We start from the raw sequence: 23,323 nt of genomic DNA, 5'->3' as shown, positions 1-23,323 counted from the left end.
TCTGCAATACTCAGAGACTGGGCCCCAGCTTTTCTATTGTAAAATCTGTCTTCCATGGAACTTCTATATATTATTCGTGTTCTGGTGCATATTCTTGTGTGTGTGTGTGTGTGTATGTGTGTGTGTGTGTGCGCGCGCGTGCACGCGCAGGTGCCTGGGTACTGTCCCTGAGATTTTGTACTCTAGGCTAGTGCTCTATCATTTGAGCCACAGTTCCATTTCTGGCTTTTTTTGGGTGATTAATTGCAGATGAGAGTCTCAGAGTCTTACCTATCCAGACTTGGTTCAAGCTGCAATCCTCAGATTTCAGCCTCCTGAGTAGCTAGGGTTAGTAGCTAGGCCAGAGCTACCAGTGCCTTGCATTTTTTGTTGTTTCTGTGCTGGTACAGAGATTTGAACTCTTGGCCTCATGTTCTCCTGGGTAACTTTTAGCTCAAAGCTGGGATATATCCTCTTTCAGCCATTTGCTGGTTAATTAGAGAAAAGAGTCTCCGATTTGTCTGACAGGGGCTTTATTCTCAGATCTCAGCCTCCTCAGTAGCTACAATTACAAATGTGAACTACTGGTGCTCAGCGTTGGCCTTTGGAATTAAACAAAATAAGGCTTTCTTCTGGCTGCATGGCTGCCTTTGAGATATCTGTAGATATTGAGCCATCATGGGTTCTCTTCTGATTAAAATGCCAGGCCTTGTTTCTTCAACATTCCTTATAGGATGCTGTCTCTGTCTCCTGTATGTTATCCTCTGTACATGCGCTGATGGGGCAGAACATGGTGGACTAGTTGTCTTCCTCTCTGGGACACTGCATGTGCAAAGCTTGTCTCAGGTCTTGTGCTTGCTCTTGTGGTAGCTCTGCCATTCTCTAGCTTTGTCCCAGCCTACAGCCAACTCAAATCCTTGCTTTGCTGGGAAGCCTGCTGTTCTCTTTAAATGCAGAGATTTGGTCTGAGTAGTGTTCTCAAAGATCCATGTGCTGAGCGTTGGCCCCCAGGGTGATGCTGTAGGAATGTGCCATGGATGGTTAGGAGGTGGGGCTGATGGAAAGTTCTTAAGTTTGGAGACATGCTCTCAAAAGGGATGATGGGACCCCCAGTCTCTTGGTCTCTGAATAATTCCTTGCACAAGTTGTAAGGAGTTGCTCTAGCACATGCTTTTGTCACCATGTGCCACTTCCAGGACCTCTAATCCTGGACTAAATCTCCAGAACCATGAACCAAATTAAACTTTTCCTCTTTATACATTAACTTCTTCCCCACCCATCTTCCAGGATTGAACCCAAGATCTGTAGTCAAGCATTTTATCACTTGAGTACTTTAACATTTGAGCCCTCATAGCTTCCAGCTCTCCCTCCCCCCTTCATTTTGGGTGATAGGGTCTCCCTAACTTTGCCCAAGCTGGCTTCATACTCAAAATCCTCCTGTCTCTGCCTCCCAGGTAGCTGGTGTTGCACCATCACATTCAGCCTTGAAAATAAGACTTGACATAATTAATGATAACTTAATATAACATGTGTTGGCTCATTTCTGTAGCTGTCATCCATCCATAGAATCTGGATTCTGTCACTGAATGACTGTCCATATAATCTAATTTTGGATTTATACAATTTTATAAGCAGGCCTGATAAGCTTTTATCTATGAAGCTGATCAGAATGTTGAGCAGGTCAAAGCTTAGGACAGAGTTCTCAACTATCTCTTAGAGTTTTCCCCTAGTTTTTCATCGAATTACACAGTTTTGAAGTAAATAACTGGCTATCATGCCAATAACATATGCCAACCATTGCCTGCTGGTTAACCACCTCTGTTTATTCGCAAATATTGTTTCTTTAGCATTAAGGTTTGAATCTGAAATGCCCTCCAAAGGCTCATGTGTTAAAGGCTTGGCTGCCAGCTGATGGCTTTAGGGAAGTGTCAATCCTGTGTCTCTGAGGATGACAAGTACACACCAATTGGCCAGCCATTGAGTGAGAGATGGAGTCTTAAAAAACTTTTATTCCTAGTTTAGCCTTGAAAAAGGATCCCTTGAATCTGTCTCCCAAGTAGCTAGGATCGCAGACCTGAGCCACCAAGCTCAGCTATTGTCCTAGTTTCTTTCTTTCTTTTTTTTTTGGGGGGGGTCCGGTCGTGGGGCCTGAATTCTGGGCCTGGGCGCTGTCCCTCAGCTCTTCAGCTCAAGGCTTTGTGCTAGTTTTTAATGAAGTAAGTGAGTGACAGCTTCCCAAAACTGTATACCATGTTTTATGGAATGGGGAAGGGACCCCTGTGGCTTACTTGCTCTAGCCTTCTTCATAATTGTGTATTAGAAGCTGAGATAGAAGCAGATGTTCATGGTGGTTCAGATGTATGGCTTGAAGCCTGGAGCATCTCAGTAACAGAGCAGGTGTCTGAGACTTGATTCCAGACTCTCAGATTCCGTTCCTTAGAGTAGGGAAGAGTAGACAAGATCTAGCAAAGCTAAATCATAGAAGATGAATGGGATAAAGTTGTCAGATTGTTGGCACACTAACCGTGAAGTAGACTATGTCTTTGAAGCTCATTCTTGGTTAATCAGCCTGCTGATCATCATGGTCTTCATCATCGTGGCCCTTGTCTTCATCATTATCTTATTCATCCACAACATTCCCATCTCCACCATCACCATCATCCTCAGCAACATACCATCGTGCCATTCAGTTTTCATACTCTTTATAAATGCCAGGCATTGCTCACAGTATTTCTTTAATCCATTCTATGATCCTCTAAAAACAATATACTTAACCTCTTTTTAAAAATGAGGTGGAAAGTTAAGTAAATTGCCAAGGTTCATGGAATTAGTGAGTGGGTGGTAGCTCTGAGATTCAAATCCTAAATCTTTGCTCCTAACTACTTCTCCTTACGTGCTCACAGGATGACTCCTAATAGCCTTTCTGCTTTTCTCTCTCTTTTTACATCCTATGTAAGCATTTTTCTTGATTTTCCCCCTCTCTTAATAGCCTCTCTTGGGAGGCACTTGGGAGGAGTCATTAGAGAGAAGATTCTATTATTTATTGCCAGGCAGTCATTGGTTGTTCCTGGGACTCAAAATATGCTGTATATTTATGCCTTTCAGGAGAAAGTCATATAAAGGAGTTCCCTGGAGATTAGTGTCTTCTGTCTTCCTTCAGATTACACTGCATGGTAACATCATCGCCAGTGATAATTACACCAAATTCAGCCTACAGTACCTCTGTCTTGTGTATTATATTTAATAAGGTACAGGACGACCTGAGTTTTCTAGAACCCACAAGAATGAAGCCTCTGGGAAGCTAAGATTGTGCTTAGCCTTTTAAGTGTACTGTGTACAAGAAGATGGACATTTGTCATTTGGAACAATGTTTAATAATGTTCTCATCAAAACACAAGTTATATACAGAAAAGTTCACAGAGCTGGGAAGGTGGCTTAGTGGTAGAGGGCTTGCCTAGCATGCGTGAACTGGGTTCGATTTCTTAGTACCATATACACAGAAAAAGCTGGAAGTGGTGCTGTAGCTCAAGTGGTAGAGTGCTAGCCCTGAGTACAAAGAGGCTCAGGGACAGAACCCAGGCCCTAAGTTCAAACCCCAGGATGGGCAAAAAGAAAAGAAAAGAAAAGTTCACAGATCATGCAGCTTAGTGATGCATATGTTGAATAAAGCCATGAAGCTGTTATCAAGAAATAGGAGAGCCAGGCACTGGTGGCTCACGCCTGTAATCCTTGCTGCTCAGGAGGCTGAGATCGAGGATCACAGTTTGAAGCTAGCCTGAACAGAAAAGCCCGACTCAATGTTCAGTTAGCCAGTAAAATGCTATAGTGAAGGTGGCTCAAGTGGTAGAGCCATGAGTGAAAAAACTGAACAAGAGTGTGACATCCTTGAGTTTAAGTCCTGGTACATAAAAGAAATAGACCAAGACTAGCTCTTCAGTAGCTTTCCTGGTGCCTCTTTTCCACACATTGACCACTACTTTGATCTCCAGAACTCTAGATTACTTACCTGTTTTTGAGCTTGGTATAAATATTTGCACATAAATGTAACCACATTATTTGTATTTGGGTCTGTGTTTTCTCACTCAGATTTGCTGCGAGATTTACCCATGTTGTGTGTAGCAGTATTCTGTTTGTTGTCATTACTGCAAGGCATTCAGATCTAAGAATGTGCCACAACTTTTAGATCTGTTCTGTGGCTGAGGGAGACGTGAACGTGTCCATAGTTGGGTATTCCTTCCAATTCTGTCACCAAGAACGTTCTTAGAAATAGCTTTTGGTGCATGTGTGGGTGCATTTCTGTCACTTTATTAGTAGCATTGGGAGGTCAAAGAGTGTAGGCATGCTCAGCTTCAGCGAATGGTGCCGAAGAATTTCCCAGTGAAACTGCTAATTTTCACTTTCATCAAATGTGTGAAAGTTTCAGTTCACAACATATGATATTGTTACTTCTTTTAAATGAAGTCAATCTGGCAGATAAGCAATCCCTTTTATTGTGGGTTTAATTAGCATTGCCCTGCTGATTAATAAGGTTGAGAGCGTTTCACACGTGTTTAGGCCATTTAGGCACTTCCCTCCATGAAATACTACTTTATGTATTTTGCCTATGTTTTCCTATTGTGCTGTCTTTATTTTATTGAATGGTAAGAGTTCTTTACATTTTTGTTGTTGTTGTTAAAAGTCAACTGCTAGCCAGGCACCGGTGGCTCACACCTGTAATCCTAGCTACTCAGGAAGCTGACATCTGAGGTTCGAAGTTCAAAGCCAGCCCAGGCAGAAAAGGCTGCACTCTTATCTCCAATTAACCACCAGAAAACAGGAGGTGGTGCCATGGCTCAAGTGGTAGAGCACTGAAGAGCTGAGGGACAGTGCCCAGGCCCAGAGTTCAAATCCTATGACCTCCACCAACAATAAAAGTCAATGGCTAAACAACTCCAGGCAAAAATCAATAAGTAAATACATAACACTGGTGGTATCACAATCCCAGACCATAAGCTGTATGATAGAGCTATAATATCAAAACAGCTTAGTATTGGCACAAAAATAGATGTGAAGATCAATGGAACAGATCACACGATCCAGAAATAAAACCATAAACCTAGTTATCTAATATTTGATAAGGGAGCCAAAGATATACAGTGGAAAAAAGATAGTTTCTTCAATAATTGGTGTTGGGAAAACTTGGTATCCATATGCACAAAATAAAAGTGGATCCCTGTTTGTCACCATGCACAAGTATCACAACTAAAAGTGGATCAAAGACCTCAATGTCTGACCTGAAACTTTGACATTACTGCAAGAGAGTAGGAGAAACACCAGAATTTATGGGCATAGGCAGAAACTTTTTGAAAACAGTAACACAGGTAGAGCAGATAGGAGAGAGACTTGACAAATGAGGTTATGTCAAACTAAAAAGTTTCTGCACAGCTAAGGACATAGTTCCTAAACTAGAAAGACAGCCAACAGACTGGGAGAGGATCTTTACCAGCAATACATCACACAATGGTCTAATAGCCAAAATATACAAGGAGCTCAAGAAACTAACTCAGTCCCAAAGCTAACAATCCAATTACTAAATGGGCAAAGGAGCTAAGGAGAGACTTCTCAGAAGAGGTAAGAATGGCAAAGAAATGCATGAGGAAATTCTCATCATCCCTGGCCATAAAAGGAAATACAAATAAAAACAACTCAGAGATTCCATCCCACCCCAGTTAGATTGGCCAACATTGTGAATTCCAACAACAACAAATGTTAGTGTGGATGTGGGGAAAAAGGAACCCTATTGCACTGTTGGTGGGAATGTAAACTAGTACAACCACTCTGGACAGCAGTCTGGAGGTTTCTCAAAAAACTAACATTAATATTCCTTACAAACCCAGCCATACCATTCCTGGGCATCCACCCAGAACATCACAAGCCAGGATGCCACAAAGATATTTGCATATCCAGGTTCATTGCTGCATTATTTACAATAGCCAAGTTGTGGAAACAGCCCAGATGACCTACGATAGATGAATGGACCCAAAAAATGTGGTACCTATACACAATGGAATTTTACACAGCCAATAGAAAGAATAATATATCATTTGCAGGGAAATGGATGGACCTAGAACAAATCATGGTGAGGTAAGCCAGGCTCAGAGAGACAAACAGCACATGTTTTCTCTTATATGTGGAAGTTAGATTTAAGCTATACCAGGACATAATAACTTATACTGGACAGGTTGTAGGCATTCACACTCAGTGAGACCAAAGGAGGAAACTCTTTGAAGAGGAGCAGAAAGGTACAATGTCTATGTGCATCTGATCATACCAAATGATGTTTATTGGAATGAACTATAGGAAATGGAAATGAGGTGTTTTTTTCTTTTTTCTGTTTTTGTTTTCTTTTTGTTCTGTTTATTCTTTTATCTGTCTTTGGGAGGGTAAGGGGAGGTAGAGAAATGGAGGGACAAAGTGTGAACAAATGCAGCAGTGGTACTCACTGGACACTATGTTGAAAATGAGGGTGGGGAGGGAAAATCAGAGTGAGGGAGGGAGGAGGTAACATTGTCCAAAAAGAAATATAGTCTTTACCCGACTTGTGTAACTATAACCCCTCTGTACATCACCTTTATAATAACAATTTTAAAAAAATTAAATTAAAAGCAAAGAAAATCAATTGCTGATTATAGTTATTAGTATTTTATTCACACTATTATTTGCTGTTTTTGTTCTTCATGGTGTCTTTTCATGAGCTGAAGTTTGCTGTTTCTTCATTTGTATACCTTGTACTTTATGGCCAAAGGTTTTTTTTTAATATTCTAGTTTAAAAAATTCTGCTCCAAGGCCATTTGCATTTTATCTTTTGCTACCTCCTAAAAACTTTACTGTTTTACTTTCACATTTAGCTCCACAGTGCAGATAGAATTTATTTTGCATATGATCTGAGGTAAAGACCAATATCTACCTTTCTATATAGCTACCCAGCTGTCCTTAATAGAAGTATAATTTTCTCCAGTGTTCTACAGTACATCCTCCATCATATGTAAAGTTTCCACAGGTGGAAATTTTCCTATATTCACTGCCCAACTGGCCCATTTTTGTTTCCTCGCTGTAGTCCACTGGCTTAATTTCTATAGCAGCAACATATGGCCTGATATCTGATAGCTGTCTCTCCAGATTGTCTTGGATATTCTTGGCCTTTTGCATTTCCATATAAATTTTAGGATCACTTTTCAATATCACAAAAACATGCTAGGAGTTTTATTTAGACATATAGATTAATTTCTGGATAATTGACTTTTTTTGCCAGTCCTGGGGCTTGAAGGGTCTAGGCACTGTCCCTGAGCTTCTTCAGCTCAAGGCTAGCACTCTACCACTTGAGCCACAGCACCACTTCTGGCTTTTTCTGTTTATGTGGTACTAGGGAATTGAACCCAGGGCTTCATAAATGCAAGTACTCTACCACTAAGCCACATTCCCAGCCCAAGAGTTGATATTTTTTAACAATACTGAATCTACTAGTCCATAAACATTCTTCTGTAAGCTTAATGGCACATTAGCTCTGTGCTAGTCACTGTTCTAAGATGAGAGGTTGGTCTCATCCTTGAAGGACTTACAACTGTATAAACAAATGCAGTTAACAAGACATAAGGTAACATAGTAATCTCATCACTGGTAATATTTACTAAGTATCTAGTTTGATACCAAGGTATGATTTCAAGGACTTTAAATTTTAATTCATTTGTACTTCATCCTGATATTTTAAGATGAAAGTACTAATTATGAAGGTTTTAATGTAAAATTGTATTATCTTTTCAACTATATGATAGATGTGATTTCTGGTAGGCTTTCACAAATATGGAAAAAACTTTCAGCTTCTCTTTATACTTTGAAAGATTTTTATAGATTCATTAAAACCATTTGATTTAATTATTTCGTTACCAGTAAAGAGGAAAAATTTTAATTATTTCTCAAAAAATAATTAACATGAAGTTACAAGTCTTGATTACTTCCATTTCCATTTTCACAAAATCCTTTTTATTTTGTTTTATTGCATTCCTAGGGATCAAACCCAAGTTCTAACCAATATGTTTTACCACTGAACTACACCACTGAGACACATCAATATGGTTTTTAAAACATATCAAAAACAGCCAGGGCGCTGGTGGCTCCTGCCTATAATCCTAGCTACTCAGGAGGCTGAGATCTGAGGATCACAGTTCAAACCCAGCCTGGGCAGTAAAATCCGTGAGACTTTTATCTCCAATAAACCACCAGAAAACTGGAACTGGTGCTGTGGCTTAAGTGGTAGAGCATTAGCCTTGAGCTAAAGAGCTGAGGGACAGGCCCAGAGTTCAAGCTCTATGACCGACAAAACAACAACAGCAGCAACAACAAACATATCATAAACATTCCTTTTGCATTCAGGCAAACATCTAAAAATACAAGGTAAGACTTCAAAGCAGCATAACAGATTTTCTTCTGTCACTTCCAAACTAGACTAGAAGGCAGTCTCCAGAAGTCCAGAAATGCCATTTAGATATTATCATTTTAGTGAGCAATCAAGGTCATTACCTTTAGCTATGAGGCTAGGGACCTAGTTGCTGTCTTGCATGGTGTCACTCAAACAAGTCTGTTAGCTTGTGAACATCAGAAACCTCATGTAGAAAGCAAAAGGTTGAACCAGTTCATCTTCAGTGTATCTCCCAGTAATGATGTAATGCCAAGCAATCAGAGCAACATGTTTTCAGTTGTCTGGGGGTAGAGACTTCAGAGCCTATATTCAATAGATAGTAATTTTATTTATGTATCTATGTTTACATATTTGAGTCTTACTTGGTAGATCTCTTTTTTCTCATAAGCCTGTGGGCATTAAACACACTGTTTAACTGTTTCTGGTTTTGGCACTTGAAAGTTTCCTAAAGGATGTACTTTTTATTTTCATTTCTACTGTCTTGTTGAGAAGGCCCTTGAACTATATTTCATTTTCTATTTTATTTTAGCTTCCTTTCTTAATTTCTCCAAGGTTGGAGAAGTGGGAGTAAAGAGGCCAAAAATCTTCACTAACATTTCAGAACATTTGCCACCTAAGTGACAGTCACCTCACTCTTCTGGGCTCTGAGGACTTGGAAAGCTCAGGGTTAGCTCCCCACCTACACCCTGGAGCCACATTTAGGGCTTCAGGTGTCAAATCTATTACATGTTTTGTTTACAGCCAGGGATGACATGAATTGGTGATATAGCACCTTTAGAGTCAGCTGCCACAGGATGGAGGGAAGAACTGGTCTTTTTCCTGGCACGGGCTTTCTTAGGCATGTCAGCTCCAAACTGGAGCCAGAGCCTGCCCTGAGCTGTCTCGGCCCGCAACCAAGATGCAGTATCCCTACCTGGGGAAGCCAGTAGGTATTTTAAGTCCTACGAGGGTCCAAGGCAAAAAGCATTCCATTTTTATAGAAGTCCCATGAAAGATGAAAATTTAAGTGATTTCTGAAGAAGTCTGCAAGGAATGGAGGAAGTGGCACCTTCCAGGGTGAGCTGCTACTGCTTTTCAGGAAAGTGGCAATGGAGGAATCTTGGACCGGATGTGAGGCAATGGGATCATGCTTGGTGCAGCCTCAGAGGCATGGGTCAGGTCTGAGTCCATTCCTGCCTGTGGGAGTATGAGCCTTATCTGAAAGGCAGTGGTGTAGCAGGGATTGCTGGTCTGTCTCAGGCTAGGCTCCCCAGAAGAAATCTATATTCATTTCCTATGGTTGCTGGGCAGATTACAAGCCAGTGGCTTACAACAGCAGAAATTTATTCTCTCACAGATATGGAGACTAGAAACCAGAAGTCAAGATGTTGGCAGAGTTGTTCCTTCTGGTGGGCCCTGGGAAGAATGTTCCCAACTGCTAGCAATCCTTGGCAGTCCCTGGCTTTAGATGCATCAACAACCTACTTCTGCCATCCCATAGCATTGTTCCCTTTGTGTATCTGTACCTTTTCTTATAAAGACTCTAGTTATATTGGATTTAAGGCCCACCCCAATCCAGTATGACCTTTTCTTAATGAATTCCACCTGGGACTAGTCATAGTCTGAGATTATGGTCTCAGGTGCTAGAGGTTACAATTTCAATGGAAATTTATGGAGGACACAATTTTATTTTGGGGACCAGTACTGGGGCCTTCAACTCAGAGTCTGGGCGCTGTCCCTGAGCTCTTTTGCTCAAGGCTAATGCTCTTGCACTGGAGCCACAGCTTCACTTCTGGCTTTTTATGGTTAATTGGAGCTAAGAGTCTCTCAGACTTTTCCTGCCAAGGATAGCTTTAAACCCTGATGTCAGATCTCAGCCTCCTGAGTAACTAGGGTTATAGGTGTGAGTCACCAGTGCTCAGCAGGATGTCACAATTTAACCCACTGAAAACCAAGGTTCAAATGAGAATTTTGGTCCAAGTGATTTATTAAAACAGGGCAGGAACAAGGCCTTGATCCCAAGCAAGATTCCCCAGCAAGGTTTAGTCTGATTTTGCAGGTCCATTTTTGGAGTGTAAAGAACCCCTCAAGAGTTTGCCACAACCAGAGATAAGGAAATGGGGCCTTTTATAAGAGGTTATATAGGTTATATAGATTATATAGGTTATATAGATTATATAGGTTATATAGAGACCTGTGGGTGGCCCTCCAGAAAAAAGCCACAGGTTCTGGCCACCAGAGTGATACTAAAATGGTTCCAAGAAATTTGAGGAAATCTGGTGGAGTGTCCTTATTGTCTGCTCTCTTGTCATCTGAGCCTCTTCTGGAACTGTGGAAGGTAGCCTTGGAAGTCTGCCACCCTTTCTCTAGAGATTGTTACACTGCTTAAGGGTGTCAGACAAGAAACCCCAGCTCTGTCATCTGACATTGTGCCTACTATTTTTCTGTTGAGCACCACACTTATCTTACCTTTAACTCTGGCCCTAAGCCAGCATTTATTTGGGTAGTTTGATGACCTCTGGGGTGTCTGTTGACCTCTGTGTATTAGTTCTCTGTGAAACTAGAAGTCTGGATTAGATGGTACTTGGGATCCCCAGTCTATAAATCCATATCTAAAGTCAGTAATTTAAATCCTAATTTACATCCACCTGAAGGAACTTGGACTAGATGATGAGGATACAAAGGGAATGAAAACCCAGCCCTTTCTTTTCCCTGCCTTCTCACAGTCCAGTACAGAAGACATTAGGCCCTCAAGCTAGATTTCAGTGGAAGTTTTCTTGGTAGATACGGGACGTATAATATAGTCATAATGCCAATTGCTGTAACAAATGACTCCTCACAGTGTAAATTTACATCCAGTTCATGTGAAGTACAATATGGATATTTCTGGTCAGTGAGTGATTCTGACAAACGCTTGTTCAGAAACCCAGTGTGTAAATTTACATCCAGTTCATGTGAAGTACAATATGGATATTTCTGGTCAGTGAGTGATTCTACAAAGGCTTGTTCAGAAACCCAGTTTGTGACTCCACTGAACTTTTTCCGGACCATGAGAGCCCTGTGCAGCAGGTAGTGACAGGAGAAGGACACAGGGTGGAGGCTCATTGTCTTCGTTCACTGATAGAATCTGGGTACAAGCAGACCTAACTGCAAGGGGGCTGGGGAAGATGGTCTAGCTGGGTTTCCACAAGAAGAAAAGTTGTTCTGGAGAAAACACAACAGTCGGTGCCACCAGAGACATCCTCGAGGAATTTGTGCTATAAAGAGCTCACTTTCTTTTTGGCCAAGCTAATGGAAGTGTAAGATGAGATAACTGTCCAGATTGAAGTATCTGACTAGGGACTATCTTTATCCAATTGGGATTACTGAGAGAACACTTATCACAGCCCTGGATGGTTGAAGAATTCTCAAGTAAGCACTCTGGAAGCACATGCAGGAGATCAAGGCCAGTCTGTACTACACAGGGAGAATATATGGGAAAAACGGTTTGGTTTGGTTTTGTTTTCAGTGAGAGATTAAGCATTTAGCAGGTTCTGAAATGTAAAAGGGAGCTGAGTGAAGAGGATGAGAGTCTTTTACTCCTCTACAGGTGAACCTTCTCCTCGTGCGCTGCCCCTGCCACACATGTGTAGCTTGTGGATAGAGAATGCAGGTTCATGCCATTTGGACAAGGGACACAGTTGATTCCTATGCTGATAAATTGCCCTCTCTCTCTCTCCCAGTGACGCTTTTGGCTGCTCCTCCCTCCTACTTCCGAGGCTTCACGTTAATTGCTCTCAAAGAGAACAGAGAAGGTGATAAGGAAGAAGACCACGCTGGCACCTTCCAGGTAAGACCGGCTCCCACTTGCGTTTTTCCTGTGGCACCTTCCTGCGATGGTGGGAAGAAGCCATGTGAAAGGTGGGCAGATGCTGAGGAGTCTAAGGAGAAGTGCAAGTGCCTGAGATGACTTCTCATGCAGCTCTTTGACTTTGTTCAGGTGGCCTACCTCTGTCCAAAACCATACTGGAGTAGCAGCAAAGGCTTCAGCCTGGCTTTGTGGGGTTGGGCCCTGGGCAGGGCTCGCTTCTCTCTGGCAGCTCTTGCTGCTCATCTCGGGGCTTTTGGTGCCCTTGGCAGCAGGCGGTCTAGCGTGTGGAGAGCACTCAGAACCCTGGCTGGGTCCTGCTGTTTTCCTGGCAGAGGTGTTTTGTGATTGACTGGCAATTCTCAAGTGTAAACGGAACAAGAGCTCAGGACAGCCAGACTGGAGGGAGTTCAAAGCGCAGGGAAAGGACTATTAAGGGAACGTACAGATTGATTTATGAGGGAAGATTAAAAGAATTACATCTGCTTTGCTTGGCCAAATGAACAGGGCCGAGTTTAAGAGGTGGTAATGGTCTTTGAATGTCAGTCCTCCTGAACATGCTCCTCAAGGGGAGGCTTCGTTTGACTTTGTACAAAAGGGCACAGCAAGACGAAAGTGGGTCAGGAGAAGAAAAGGAACCTCAAAGGCCAGGGCCCCGACTGTGAGTCATATTTCACTGTGGAATATTCTTCCAAGGGAAGAAGTAAGAACACTCTCCCCTCTGAGAAGTGGAAAATCAGAACGCATCCCAGGACTGGGGCGATTCTAGGGGGCCAAATTTGTTGTAATCAGTTCTTGTCTCTGATTTCCATTGTGCTGGAATTCATTTTTATCTGGCATTTGCAAACTAAAACTCAAAAAGAATGCTTCATCTCATAGCTAGCTGCTGAGAACTCCGATGCAGTTTGTGAGTTCTCGCCCCCCATGTTCCCCTTCCAAAGGCATCTTTTAATTCTTTGGGGCCAGGTTGTAGTCACAGGTTGAATCCTATGATTAAAAAAAAAGGGGGGGAGGGCTGGGAAAGTGGCTCAGTGGTAGAGTGCTTGCCTTGCATGCATGAGGCCCTGGGTTCGACTCCTCATCACCACATAAGCAGAAAAAGCTGGAAGTAGCACAGGGGCTCAAGTGGTAGAGCACTAGCCTTGAGCTGAAGAGCTGAGGGACAGCGCCTAGGCCCCGTGTTCATGCCCCACAACTGACAAAAAAAAAAAAAAAAGGTTTCCCATTGCCTGGGATCCTAAGTTTCTGGCCCAGTACTTTTCATTCTGTGCTTTTTGAAATGATTTTCTATGACATGTATCTATGTGACTAAATACTAAATATTAGTGAGGGTCAGTGCTTGTTGAGTTCTTCTGTGGTTGAAGAACCATACCTACAGGCCTTTTTGTGTCTTAGTTTATCTTTCCTTAGTTCAATGATTAGGCCTTATCTCTGTACAACCTTAGTACATAGGGTTGAAACCAGAGAGCTGACATCATTTGTGATGGCAGCTAGTAAGCAGTATGACCAACTCCCTTTATCCAGGTGTCAGACTTGAGAGTCTCAGGTCCTAGCTACACTAACACTCCTGGTACATACTTCTCCTCCACAGGTGAAGGTGGAGTTTCCCTCTACATGGAAGAGAAGAATGACACATGCTCCTAGCCTAGAATGCGTTCAGATAGAATCCCTCCAGCTTTGTTGTGTTAATATGAGTACAGGCGTGTGTGATTTAGCCAAGTTTTAATAGCTGAGGAATCCAGATGCCTGAGTGGCAGGAGATATGGATATGTAAAAGAAAAAGTGAATATGTTGGGGACAGAGTTGAACTGAACTTAATCTTCAACAAAGCAAACTTGATTAGCTCTATAATGAAATTTACCAACATATACCCAAAAGTATCGAAAGCACAAAAATGAACATGAATGATGTCACCCCAAATGTCCACTAATTGTTTTAAACATATATATGTAACATGGAATATTGCTCAGTCTTAAGAAAGGAAAATTGTAACATACTACAACATAAATACATAGATTAATCTTGAAGATACTATATTACATGAAAGAAGCCTATCACAAAAGGACAAATACCTTACGATTCTGTGTATAGGAGATACCAAGCATAGTCAAATTCATGAAGATAGAAACATCAATCCCTAGTGGTTGCCAGAATTTGGGAGAAAGAGGGAATACTGTTTAACAAAAGACAGATGGTTGTGATAAGTGTAACAGTGTGATTTTTTATGTTATACATATTTTGCCACAACTTAAAACTGGTGCTCAGGGTCCAGCCTAAAGGAGACATGACTGAATTTGGCAATGCTCTGGTTTAACTCAGTGAGTTGTTAGTCCTCTGACTCACTGTTTCTGCTGAGCTTGATCTTTGTCCTTGCAACTGATAGGTGAATATAAAGCCCTCCTCAAAATGAGCTATGCGTAAATATTTGCTCGGTGAACGAATGAACCTGTGTCCCTGACTTAGCCCTGCTCATCCCTGCTTCAAAGTTCTGTCTCTTTATGAGCCTTTCTCCTCTTGGAACTTCTCCTCTCAGTCCTTAATGTGGTTCTTGAAGCACAGTCTACCACAACTGCATGTGGGAGCTACACAGTCTCAGCCCACCCAGATACTGGGTCAAACCTCAGAGGGTAGGGTCCTGCACCCTGCATTTTAACAAGCTGGGGTGGAGTGGGGAATGTGATGCCTGTTCAGGTTGGAGAAGTGTGGTTGTAATTGTAAAGACTCAGACCAGCCCATCCAGTGTCACATCCCCCCAGCCTCATGATGACATTGCCTCTTCTCATCTGTCCAAGGTTATGCACATGAAAATACCCGACAGCATAAGAATGAGAGCTCTTACCGAGTACCCGAGTGCCTTTTTTTGGTGCTGAGTGCTTTCCAGTCATTATTTCATCCTGAGCGTTAAAACTGTAATGAAGTGAGAATTAGTATCCCGTTTCTCACAGCTGAGGAGCTTGTGGCACTAAACAACAAAATGACTTTCCGAAGACTTCCCAGCTCTAAGTAATAAAGCTGAGATTCAAACCCAGGTTGGCCAAACATCAGTGGCTCACACATGTAATCTTAGCTACTCATGAGGATTGTGGTTTGAAGCCAGCCTGGGCAGACAAAGCTGAGAGACTGATTTCCAGCAACTGAGCAAAAAAGCTGAACGTAGAGGTAGAGCTGAAGTGGTAGGGCACAAGCCATGCACACAGACACACAGACACACACAGACACACACACACAGACACACACACACGCACACACACACACACACACACACACACACACACCCAAGTGAGCGAAATATTCTGAGTGCAAGCCCTCACCACGAACAGACAACATACGCAAATACCCAGGTAGGTCTGGCTCCAGATTCCTGTTTGCTACCAACTGTGTCTGGCTGTGTCACAATGTGCATGTGTTAAGTGAGAAGAGAATCCACTTCAACTTTCTAGTTTAGTCATCTTTTTGTGTTAAACGTTTTATTCTACTACTTTTCTTCTTTTGGCAGGAGAGGGTTTGAACTAGGAACCTTTCACTTGACAAGCATGTACTCTATGGCTTGAGCCACACCTCCTACCTCTTTCCAGTGGTAACCTTGTGAAGTGATTTTTCTGATGGTAAAACCATCTTCAAAGGGTTAAGTAAAGTCACCAAAGCAACGCAGTACCTCGAGGGCCCAAATATGGTGCTGGAGTTTTTCCTTCTACTTCATTTCCTTCCCTGTCCCACCTTTGTGCTTTCTACACACATCACCTGGTTGCCTTTGGGTCTGAGATGGCCAGGGGGTTGGGGGAAGTGGGGGATCACAGCCCAGGCCCCCAGCTTGCCTCTCCTTCCTAAGACACATGGCACTTCTGTCTGTGCTTTCTAGCTTTGGAGGCATTCATTCCTTCGTTCTGCAGTTTCTGGTCAGGCAATGGGGATGGGGTGGCTGAGCGGATGGTCCTGCCCCCCTGGAGCCTGCAGTGTTCTCCTGGTCATCCCCGGAGTTTGCCTCTGCTGTTGATGGGAAGAGGGGCAGAAGCGCAAGCCATCTCCTAGAATGGGAGCAGCCCATCAAAACCTGTGAATGCAACTGTCATTTTTAAGAAACATAATGATTACCAGACAGACATACCTCTTTCTATCACCTCTTCCTTGCAAAATGACAAGTTTGAGGGCTTCATACTTGCAAAATTCTTTTTTTTTTTTTTTTTGCCTGTGTTGGGGTTTGAACTCGAGGACTCACTCTCATATTTTGTACTCAAGGCTGGCACTCAAACACTTAAGCCACAGTGCGGGGGGAGGGTAGGGAAGGCAGAGAAGAGGGTGAGAGGGAGGAAGAGGGAGAGAGAATCTCTTTTATGAGCTTTCTGGGTGGACTCCTGCTTAATTGAAAGTGACATGGAATTCAGAGACTATGCTCTCTGTGTAAAAGTAAGCCAACAATTCTCATAACTCATATGACTAATAACTCACCACTTCCTGGCTAAGATGGCCCCTGCCAGCTGTCTGCTCACTCTCTTGCTTTCTTTAGGCTCAGCCACAGTGTCCAAGGGAGGTCCTGATTACCTTTATTTATACCTTTCCCTCCCTGCCCCTCTGACTCTGAGCTGGACACTTTACTAACTCTCCCTCAGAGTTTTTCCACGGCATTTATTGCCACCTGGCATGCTGTCCATTTCACTTGTGGCCTGGTGTGCTGTCTACCCCTTCCACTGAGCCATGAGCCCCTGCAGGCAGGGATTTTATGCATCTGATATGCTTCGCTGTTCCTTCCACCCCTGGTGGCAAATTTGGCTAGCACAGAGGAAGCGCTCATATTTATTGACAGAATTTTAAGCGCTGCAAGCACCAAAGTTCAAGCTGCTAATTTGTAATACCACTGCTCTATTTTTAATTTATGGCCTATAGGCACCAAGGAGGTAACAGTCTTCCAGTGAAAGGCAGACTGCCAAATGCTTGCCTGAGAAGTTCCTCATCAGTACCATACAAACAAGTATCCTGTCTGTCTGTCTCTGTCTGTACTGGAGTTTGATCTCAGGGCCTCACACTTGATAGGCAGGCACTCTACCACTTGAACCACCTCAGAACCCCTTATTATGTTGGTTATTTTTGAGGTAGGGTCTTGCTTTAAGCCAGGCCAAACTGAACTGATTCTCTATTTGTGCTTCTCAATGTTGTTGATATGACAGGTACTTATTGTGGTGTCCAGCTTTTGGTGGAGATGAAATCTCACCAACTTGTTTTTTCCCCCCTGGATTGGCCTCAAACAGTAGTATCTCATTCTCTGCCTACCTAATTGCTGGGATTATAGGTTTGAGCTACTGCGCCTGGTCAAAGTAACATTTAACAAACAATTGTTATGTATTTTTAACTACTTATTTAAAAACTATTTAGTGATCTCTCCATTAACAAAAAATGTATGCTAGCAGCTAATGGGTTCTGAGTCATATTAGAACCTAAAGGGGGATTTTTGTCACTCCCTTCTAAAATTAAAATACTACTGTACATTGTTTATGGGAATTCTGTTTGAGTTAAAAAAAATGTGCTTCATTATAGGGACCTAAGCTTAATTGTGTGACTTATAAGATAATAGGAAGTTTTGAACTGACATTAACTAGTGTAAATGATGGACTGAAAAACAATTTCTCAGGTAACATGTTTTTTTCTTTTTTGGTATTCATTTCTCATTTGGTAATCATTTGGTATTCATTCCCATAATTAAACTTAAAAAATACAGAGGTGCTGAGTATTGGTGGTTCATGTCCATAATCCTAGCTAGTCAGGGGGTTGAGATTTGAGGATTTCAGTGCAAAGCCAGCCTGGACAGAAAAGTCTGTGAGACTCTTATCTCTAACTACCAAGAAAGCAAAAAGTGGAGCTGTGGCTCGTTATAGAGTGTTAGCATTGAGCAAAAGCTCAGGGACAATGCCCAGGCCCTGAGTTTCAGCCCCAGGACTAGAAAGAAAAAAAAAAAGAACCAGGCCTAGCTACTTAGGATCATGGTTCAAAGCTAGTCTGGGCAGGAAAAATCCCTGAGACTCTTTAATTAACTACCAAAAACCTGGAAGTGGAGCCGTGGCTCGCTCAAGTGGTAGAGTGCCAGCCCTGAGCAAAAAAGTTCAGAGATAGTGCCCAGGCTCTGAGTTTAAGTCCCAGGACTGGCCCCACAATTTTTGTGGTTCTGATGTGTGAGCCCCTTGACTCATGTACTACAGCCCTCCCCCAAATGCTCTCAGCACCTTTTACAAGTACCTGAACATGAGTGTCCTATCTTGCCACAGCCACAGAGGCTGATGGGAAGGGAGGCACACTTGACATCAGGACTGAGCATCAGAGGCTTAGAGCAGGCTAAGCTAATAGAACAGATCCAGCAACAATGAAAGTGAGGGAAGGATGGAAAAAGTTACCTCTCTTAGATCCCACATAAACAAAGTGTAAGAGGTTTGGATTTGAGCAAACATACAACAACAAAAATACCCTAGGAATTTCAGTTGCTTGTAAGTTCAGAATCATGGTTAACTTCTCATACAGTATAGGACTACCAAAAACTAATGAGGTCTCAGGATGGTTTTGTGGGAAGAGATCAAGAACATAGGTATTAGACTGCTTTATCAGATGCTTAATCCATCATGAGAGAGCCCCAAATACTTCCTTTCCTTCTCTACAGTGTAGCCTTTCTAGTAAATGAATACTGAAATATTAAGTGTATGAAATATATTCATGTATTCAAGTATTTTTCCTTCAGAATAGTCATTACATTTATAATTATTTTTTATCAGACTACTTAATCTTGTCTTGCCCTACCAAATTGTCTGTTTTGTTCACTATTTGCAACAACTTGCACTATGAATTGTGCAATGTGTGACAAATACTTCTTGGGTCAGGTGCTGGTGACTCATACCTGTAATCCCAGCTAGATCTGAGGAATACAGTTTAAACCCAGCCCAGACAGACAAATTCACAAGATTGGGGCTTCAAACCTCCCTAATGCCAAATATAGTGCCTTGGCACCATAGACTCCAGGTCACTGGAGTCTCTTTCTTCTGGGCACACATCCATGTGTACAATGAATCATAAGTATGTTCCTCCAGAAGTACTTGCTTATCAGATACCCACCAACAGGTTGAATTCTCTATTCAATGACTAGCTGGCTGAATGGCCAGCTCTAGCAGGTGAAGACTGAGAAGCTTCTTTAAACCTTTCTCTTTTTTGTTTGTTTTTTCATTTTGGTCCATCACGGAGCTTGAATTCTATGCCTGGATGCTGTCCCTCAGCTTCAGCTCAAAGCTAGTACTCTAGCCAGCACCTGGCCATTCTTTAAACCTTTCTTTATTAAGTTTAGGAAGACTACAAAGAAAGTCAAATGAGGGACTGGAGACACAGCTCAAGTGGTAGAGAGTGCCTACCTTGTAAGCATGAAACCTTGATTGAGTTCAGTCCCCAGTTAAAAAAGTAAAATGAGCCAGGCACCGGTGGCTCACGCCTGTAATCCTATCTACTCAGGAGGCTGAGATTGGAGGGTCATGGCTCAAAGCCAGCCCAGGCAGGAAAGTCCGATACACTCTTTTCTCCAATAAACCACTCAGAAAACCGGAAGTGGCGCTGTGGCTCAAGTGGTAGAGTGCTTGTCTTGAGCTGTAGAGCTGAGGGACAGTGCCCAGGCCCAGAGTTCAAGCCCCAAGACCGACAAAAACAAAAAAATCAAAAAAAGTATTACTGGATCCATGACATTGAAAACTATTCATTGTGGTGTTGGATGGTTGACTGGCCCCAATTATTGGGTTTGCCAAACTCTTCTTTCATAGAGCTTCACTGAAAGTGGGTTTCAAATGATAACTTTGGTAAAAGTTTCTACGTCAAGGGTTTTGGAAGCCATGCCTATGTTGCTCCCAGGTACCATTCTAGTTGCTTCATGTAGTAATTGAATCCTCTTCCTCTTGGATGGAGGATTCAGGAGAGGAGGAGTTGTCTTCCTAACAGCATAGCCAGTGCTCAGGGCAATAGAACACCACTTTAATCGAGTAAATCTTAGTCACATTAAGTGTATTGTTCTATAAGAAGGAAGGCCTTCTTATCCCCACTTGTGGGCAAAATCAAACTAGAGGAATTAGAAGTTTAGGGCACAGAGGTAGTAAATGGCAGTCAGTGAGCAAGAGTTGAATCACTGAAGGTCTGTCTCACTTGTTTTCTTCTTCTGTATCTTATAGCTCCTGGGGCAGATGTGTGGGAGAGACAAAGACAGAAATTGATCTCTCAAGTCTCCCAATCCTTTCTGAGCTGTTCCAAGGATCACATTTATTTTATGATTTCATTTCATGCATGGCCATCCTATAGGTCTTAGCCCTTCAAATATCATTCTCTGATCATTCTTGACATCCATGTCTTCCTTTTATCCCACTTGGAGTCTGTGCCCTGACCTGTTTTCTGAGCTGTCAAACATGGTCCATCCCTTTCTCTTTGTTCTTCACACATTGCATTGTCCTAATGTGCCAAATCTCTGCTCTCTTACAAGACTGCGAAAAGGCAAAGAGCTGGTGTGGCCACCTCTGGATTCCCAGGCCTCATTAAGACCTGGCACACTGGCCAGCTGATAAATGTTTTCCAAATTGATGGATGACTGCTGCTGGAATTTCTGGCCCTACCCGCTGGCTTGCCGACCTAGCTGGTCACATACTTTCCTGCATGGGAACAAGCATTGTTTCCACATCTACTTTCTAAGGGTCTGGAAGTCATTTTCAGACTGATAATAACATTGTTTAGTAGTTAATATGCGACGTTTACTGCCAAAAAAAAGAAATTTTATTATGTATCCATTAAGTAGTGAGTTACTTGTTTTTTCCAGTATTGAGGATTGAACTCAGGGCCTTGATACCTCAGGGTTCTACGAACACTTGTCCTAGTCCCTTTATGTTTGTTTTTGAGGTGCAGTCTCATGCTAACATTGCCCGGGCCAGCCTTGAATTACAGTTCTTTAACTTCTGCCTCCTGAATAATAGAGATTATAGACATGAACCACCATGCCTGGTTCCTTTATTAGTAGGCTTTTTTTGTTATTGTTTCTCTCTCTCTCTTTCTCTCTCTCTCTCTCTCTTTCTGTGTGTGTGTGTGTATATACACTCTTGGGCTTGAATTTGGTGGCTACAGGCTCTTAGTGTTTGGACTTGGGCTAGCACTCTACCCCTTGAATCATGCCTCCATGTCTGGATTTTTACTAGTTAATTAGAGAGTCTTATGGACTTGGTTTTGAACTGTAATTCTGATCTCAGCCTCTTGAGTAGCTGGGATTGTAGTCATTAGACACTGATGCCTGTTTATTAATAGTTTTTTTAAAATGCCAGTAAGTTGTGCCAAAGATGTCACTCAGTAGTAGAGTGCTTGCCTAACATTCACACTGCCCTGGGTTTGATCACCAGCACCATTATAAAACAAGCAAAAAACATTCAGACATCTTAATGTAAGAGTGATGTACCTCTATGTCAGAAACACTTGATGGCATAGGTCGTAATTCTGTTTTGCCAACACATAAAGCCATCATGTTTATCTGTTTGGTTTTGGGTCAGTCATGGGACCTGAACTCTGTCCCTCAGCTCTTCAGCTCAAGACTAGCTCTCTACCACTTGAGCCACTTGCAGCTTTTTCTGCTTATGTGGTGCTGAGGAATTGAACCTAGGCCCTCATGAATGCAAGGCAAGCACTCTGCCACTGAGTTACCTGCCCATCCCCATTTGTTTGTTTTTAATAGAGTTCAAAGTGTGAATAGATCATTGCTTATTAAAACAGTGATATATTATAAGGTATTTAGGTTATTAAAAAATATAAAGGTGATGTATATCAGGGTTACAGTTTCATAAGTCAGATAATGAGTACATTTCCTTTTGGAAATATCAGCTATTCCCTCACCCTCTCCCAGTTTTTCCCTCCTGTGCCCACCCACAAGTTGTATAGGTCATTTTCAACATGGTGTCTAGTGAGTACCACTTAGGTAATTTTTAATATTATAAGTTAACAAAGAACCTTTTCCTTTTCTTTTTCTTGTTTAGCTGGAACTCAGTGTCTGGCACTGTCTCAGAGCTTTTTTGCTCAAGGCTAGCACTCTACCACTTTAAGCCACAGCTTCACTTCCAGTTGTTAGGCGATAGGAGTTTAATGGCCTTCCTACCTGCTTTGATTTTCAACTGTGGTCCTCAGATCTCAGCCTCCTGCAAATCTAGGTTTATAGGTGTGAGCCACCATCGCCTGCTACAAAGTACATTTTTAAAAAGAAAACTTTTTCATTTGTTGATTGCTCACAAAGAAATGAGCCTGCCATACACAAGGCACAGTCTATTTTCTAAGGACATAAATTTCCTAATATGGCTGTCCTTACCAATCTTGCATGTCAGTAGCTCAGATCATTTCCATCGGGTAGAGTCTCAAGTTACTGGATCAAAAAGGTCTTCACTTTTGTCACTTTTGAAACAATAGGAGTTTAAATGGAAGCTGAAATCAGGCTCCTATGCAGAGAGCATGTGGCCTTTACCAACTTCCTTTGTCTGGATTTCCCCTCTTGGATCCAAGACTGTCTCTCCAGGTAAACCTCACCTGGTACCTGAGGTCTTTTATGTTCTGGAGGCCAAGGTACTGACTGCAGGAAGTTCCCATCTATCTGCCATATGGTTACTAAACCAGATCTGGCAAGTGCTGTTTTTGTACTAATATGTTCCTAGAATAAATTTCAAGTCTTTGTAGAGCTATATCCTGATGAACTATTTAACATGGTTCAGTATTTCAAGGTTCTTCCTAGATTTGGCATCTTTTATCTAACATAGTCATTGTCTTCCCAGCCCTAATTCATCTGTGGAGCAAATAAGCCTGTATCCTCAGCCAATGGTGAAGGTTGGGAGACTATTTCCTCTTCTCTGCCTGGGATGCTCTTCCAGATTCTGCAAACCTACGTCTCTCACTTCTGCCAGATTTCTGCTCAAATGTCATGTTCATCAGCGCCCATTTCTCATCCTGTTCTCCAAAATAATATCACCATTGCTTTTGATCTCATTTCCCTGACTTTATATTTTTCTTCATTTGACTTAATATTACTTGACATTTGGTGT

At 42.2% G+C, this 23,323-nt stretch overlaps 1 protein-coding gene across 1 annotated transcript in view; it reads left to right on the top strand.

Annotated features, from left to right (window-relative positions):
- Nucleotides 1–23,323, top strand: part of Spon1 (spondin 1, extracellular matrix protein) — a 261,972-nt gene that overhangs the window by 8,903 nt on the left and 229,746 nt on the right. The window contains exon 2 of the mRNA XM_013034153.1: nt 12,136–12,242. Within this exon, the coding sequence (XP_012889607.1) occupies nt 12,136–12,242 (107 nt within the window). The remainder of the gene's footprint in view (nt 1–12,135; nt 12,243–23,323) is intronic.

The sequence above is a fragment of the Dipodomys ordii genome, unplaced genomic scaffold (assembly GCF_000151885.1).
Source record: "Dipodomys ordii isolate 6190 unplaced genomic scaffold, Dord_2.0 Scaffold183, whole genome shotgun sequence".
Lineage (NCBI taxonomy): Eukaryota > Metazoa > Chordata > Mammalia > Rodentia > Heteromyidae > Dipodomys > Dipodomys ordii.
Note: the sequence above shows the minus strand (reverse complement) of the source record. Positions and strands in the feature narration are given on the sequence as shown.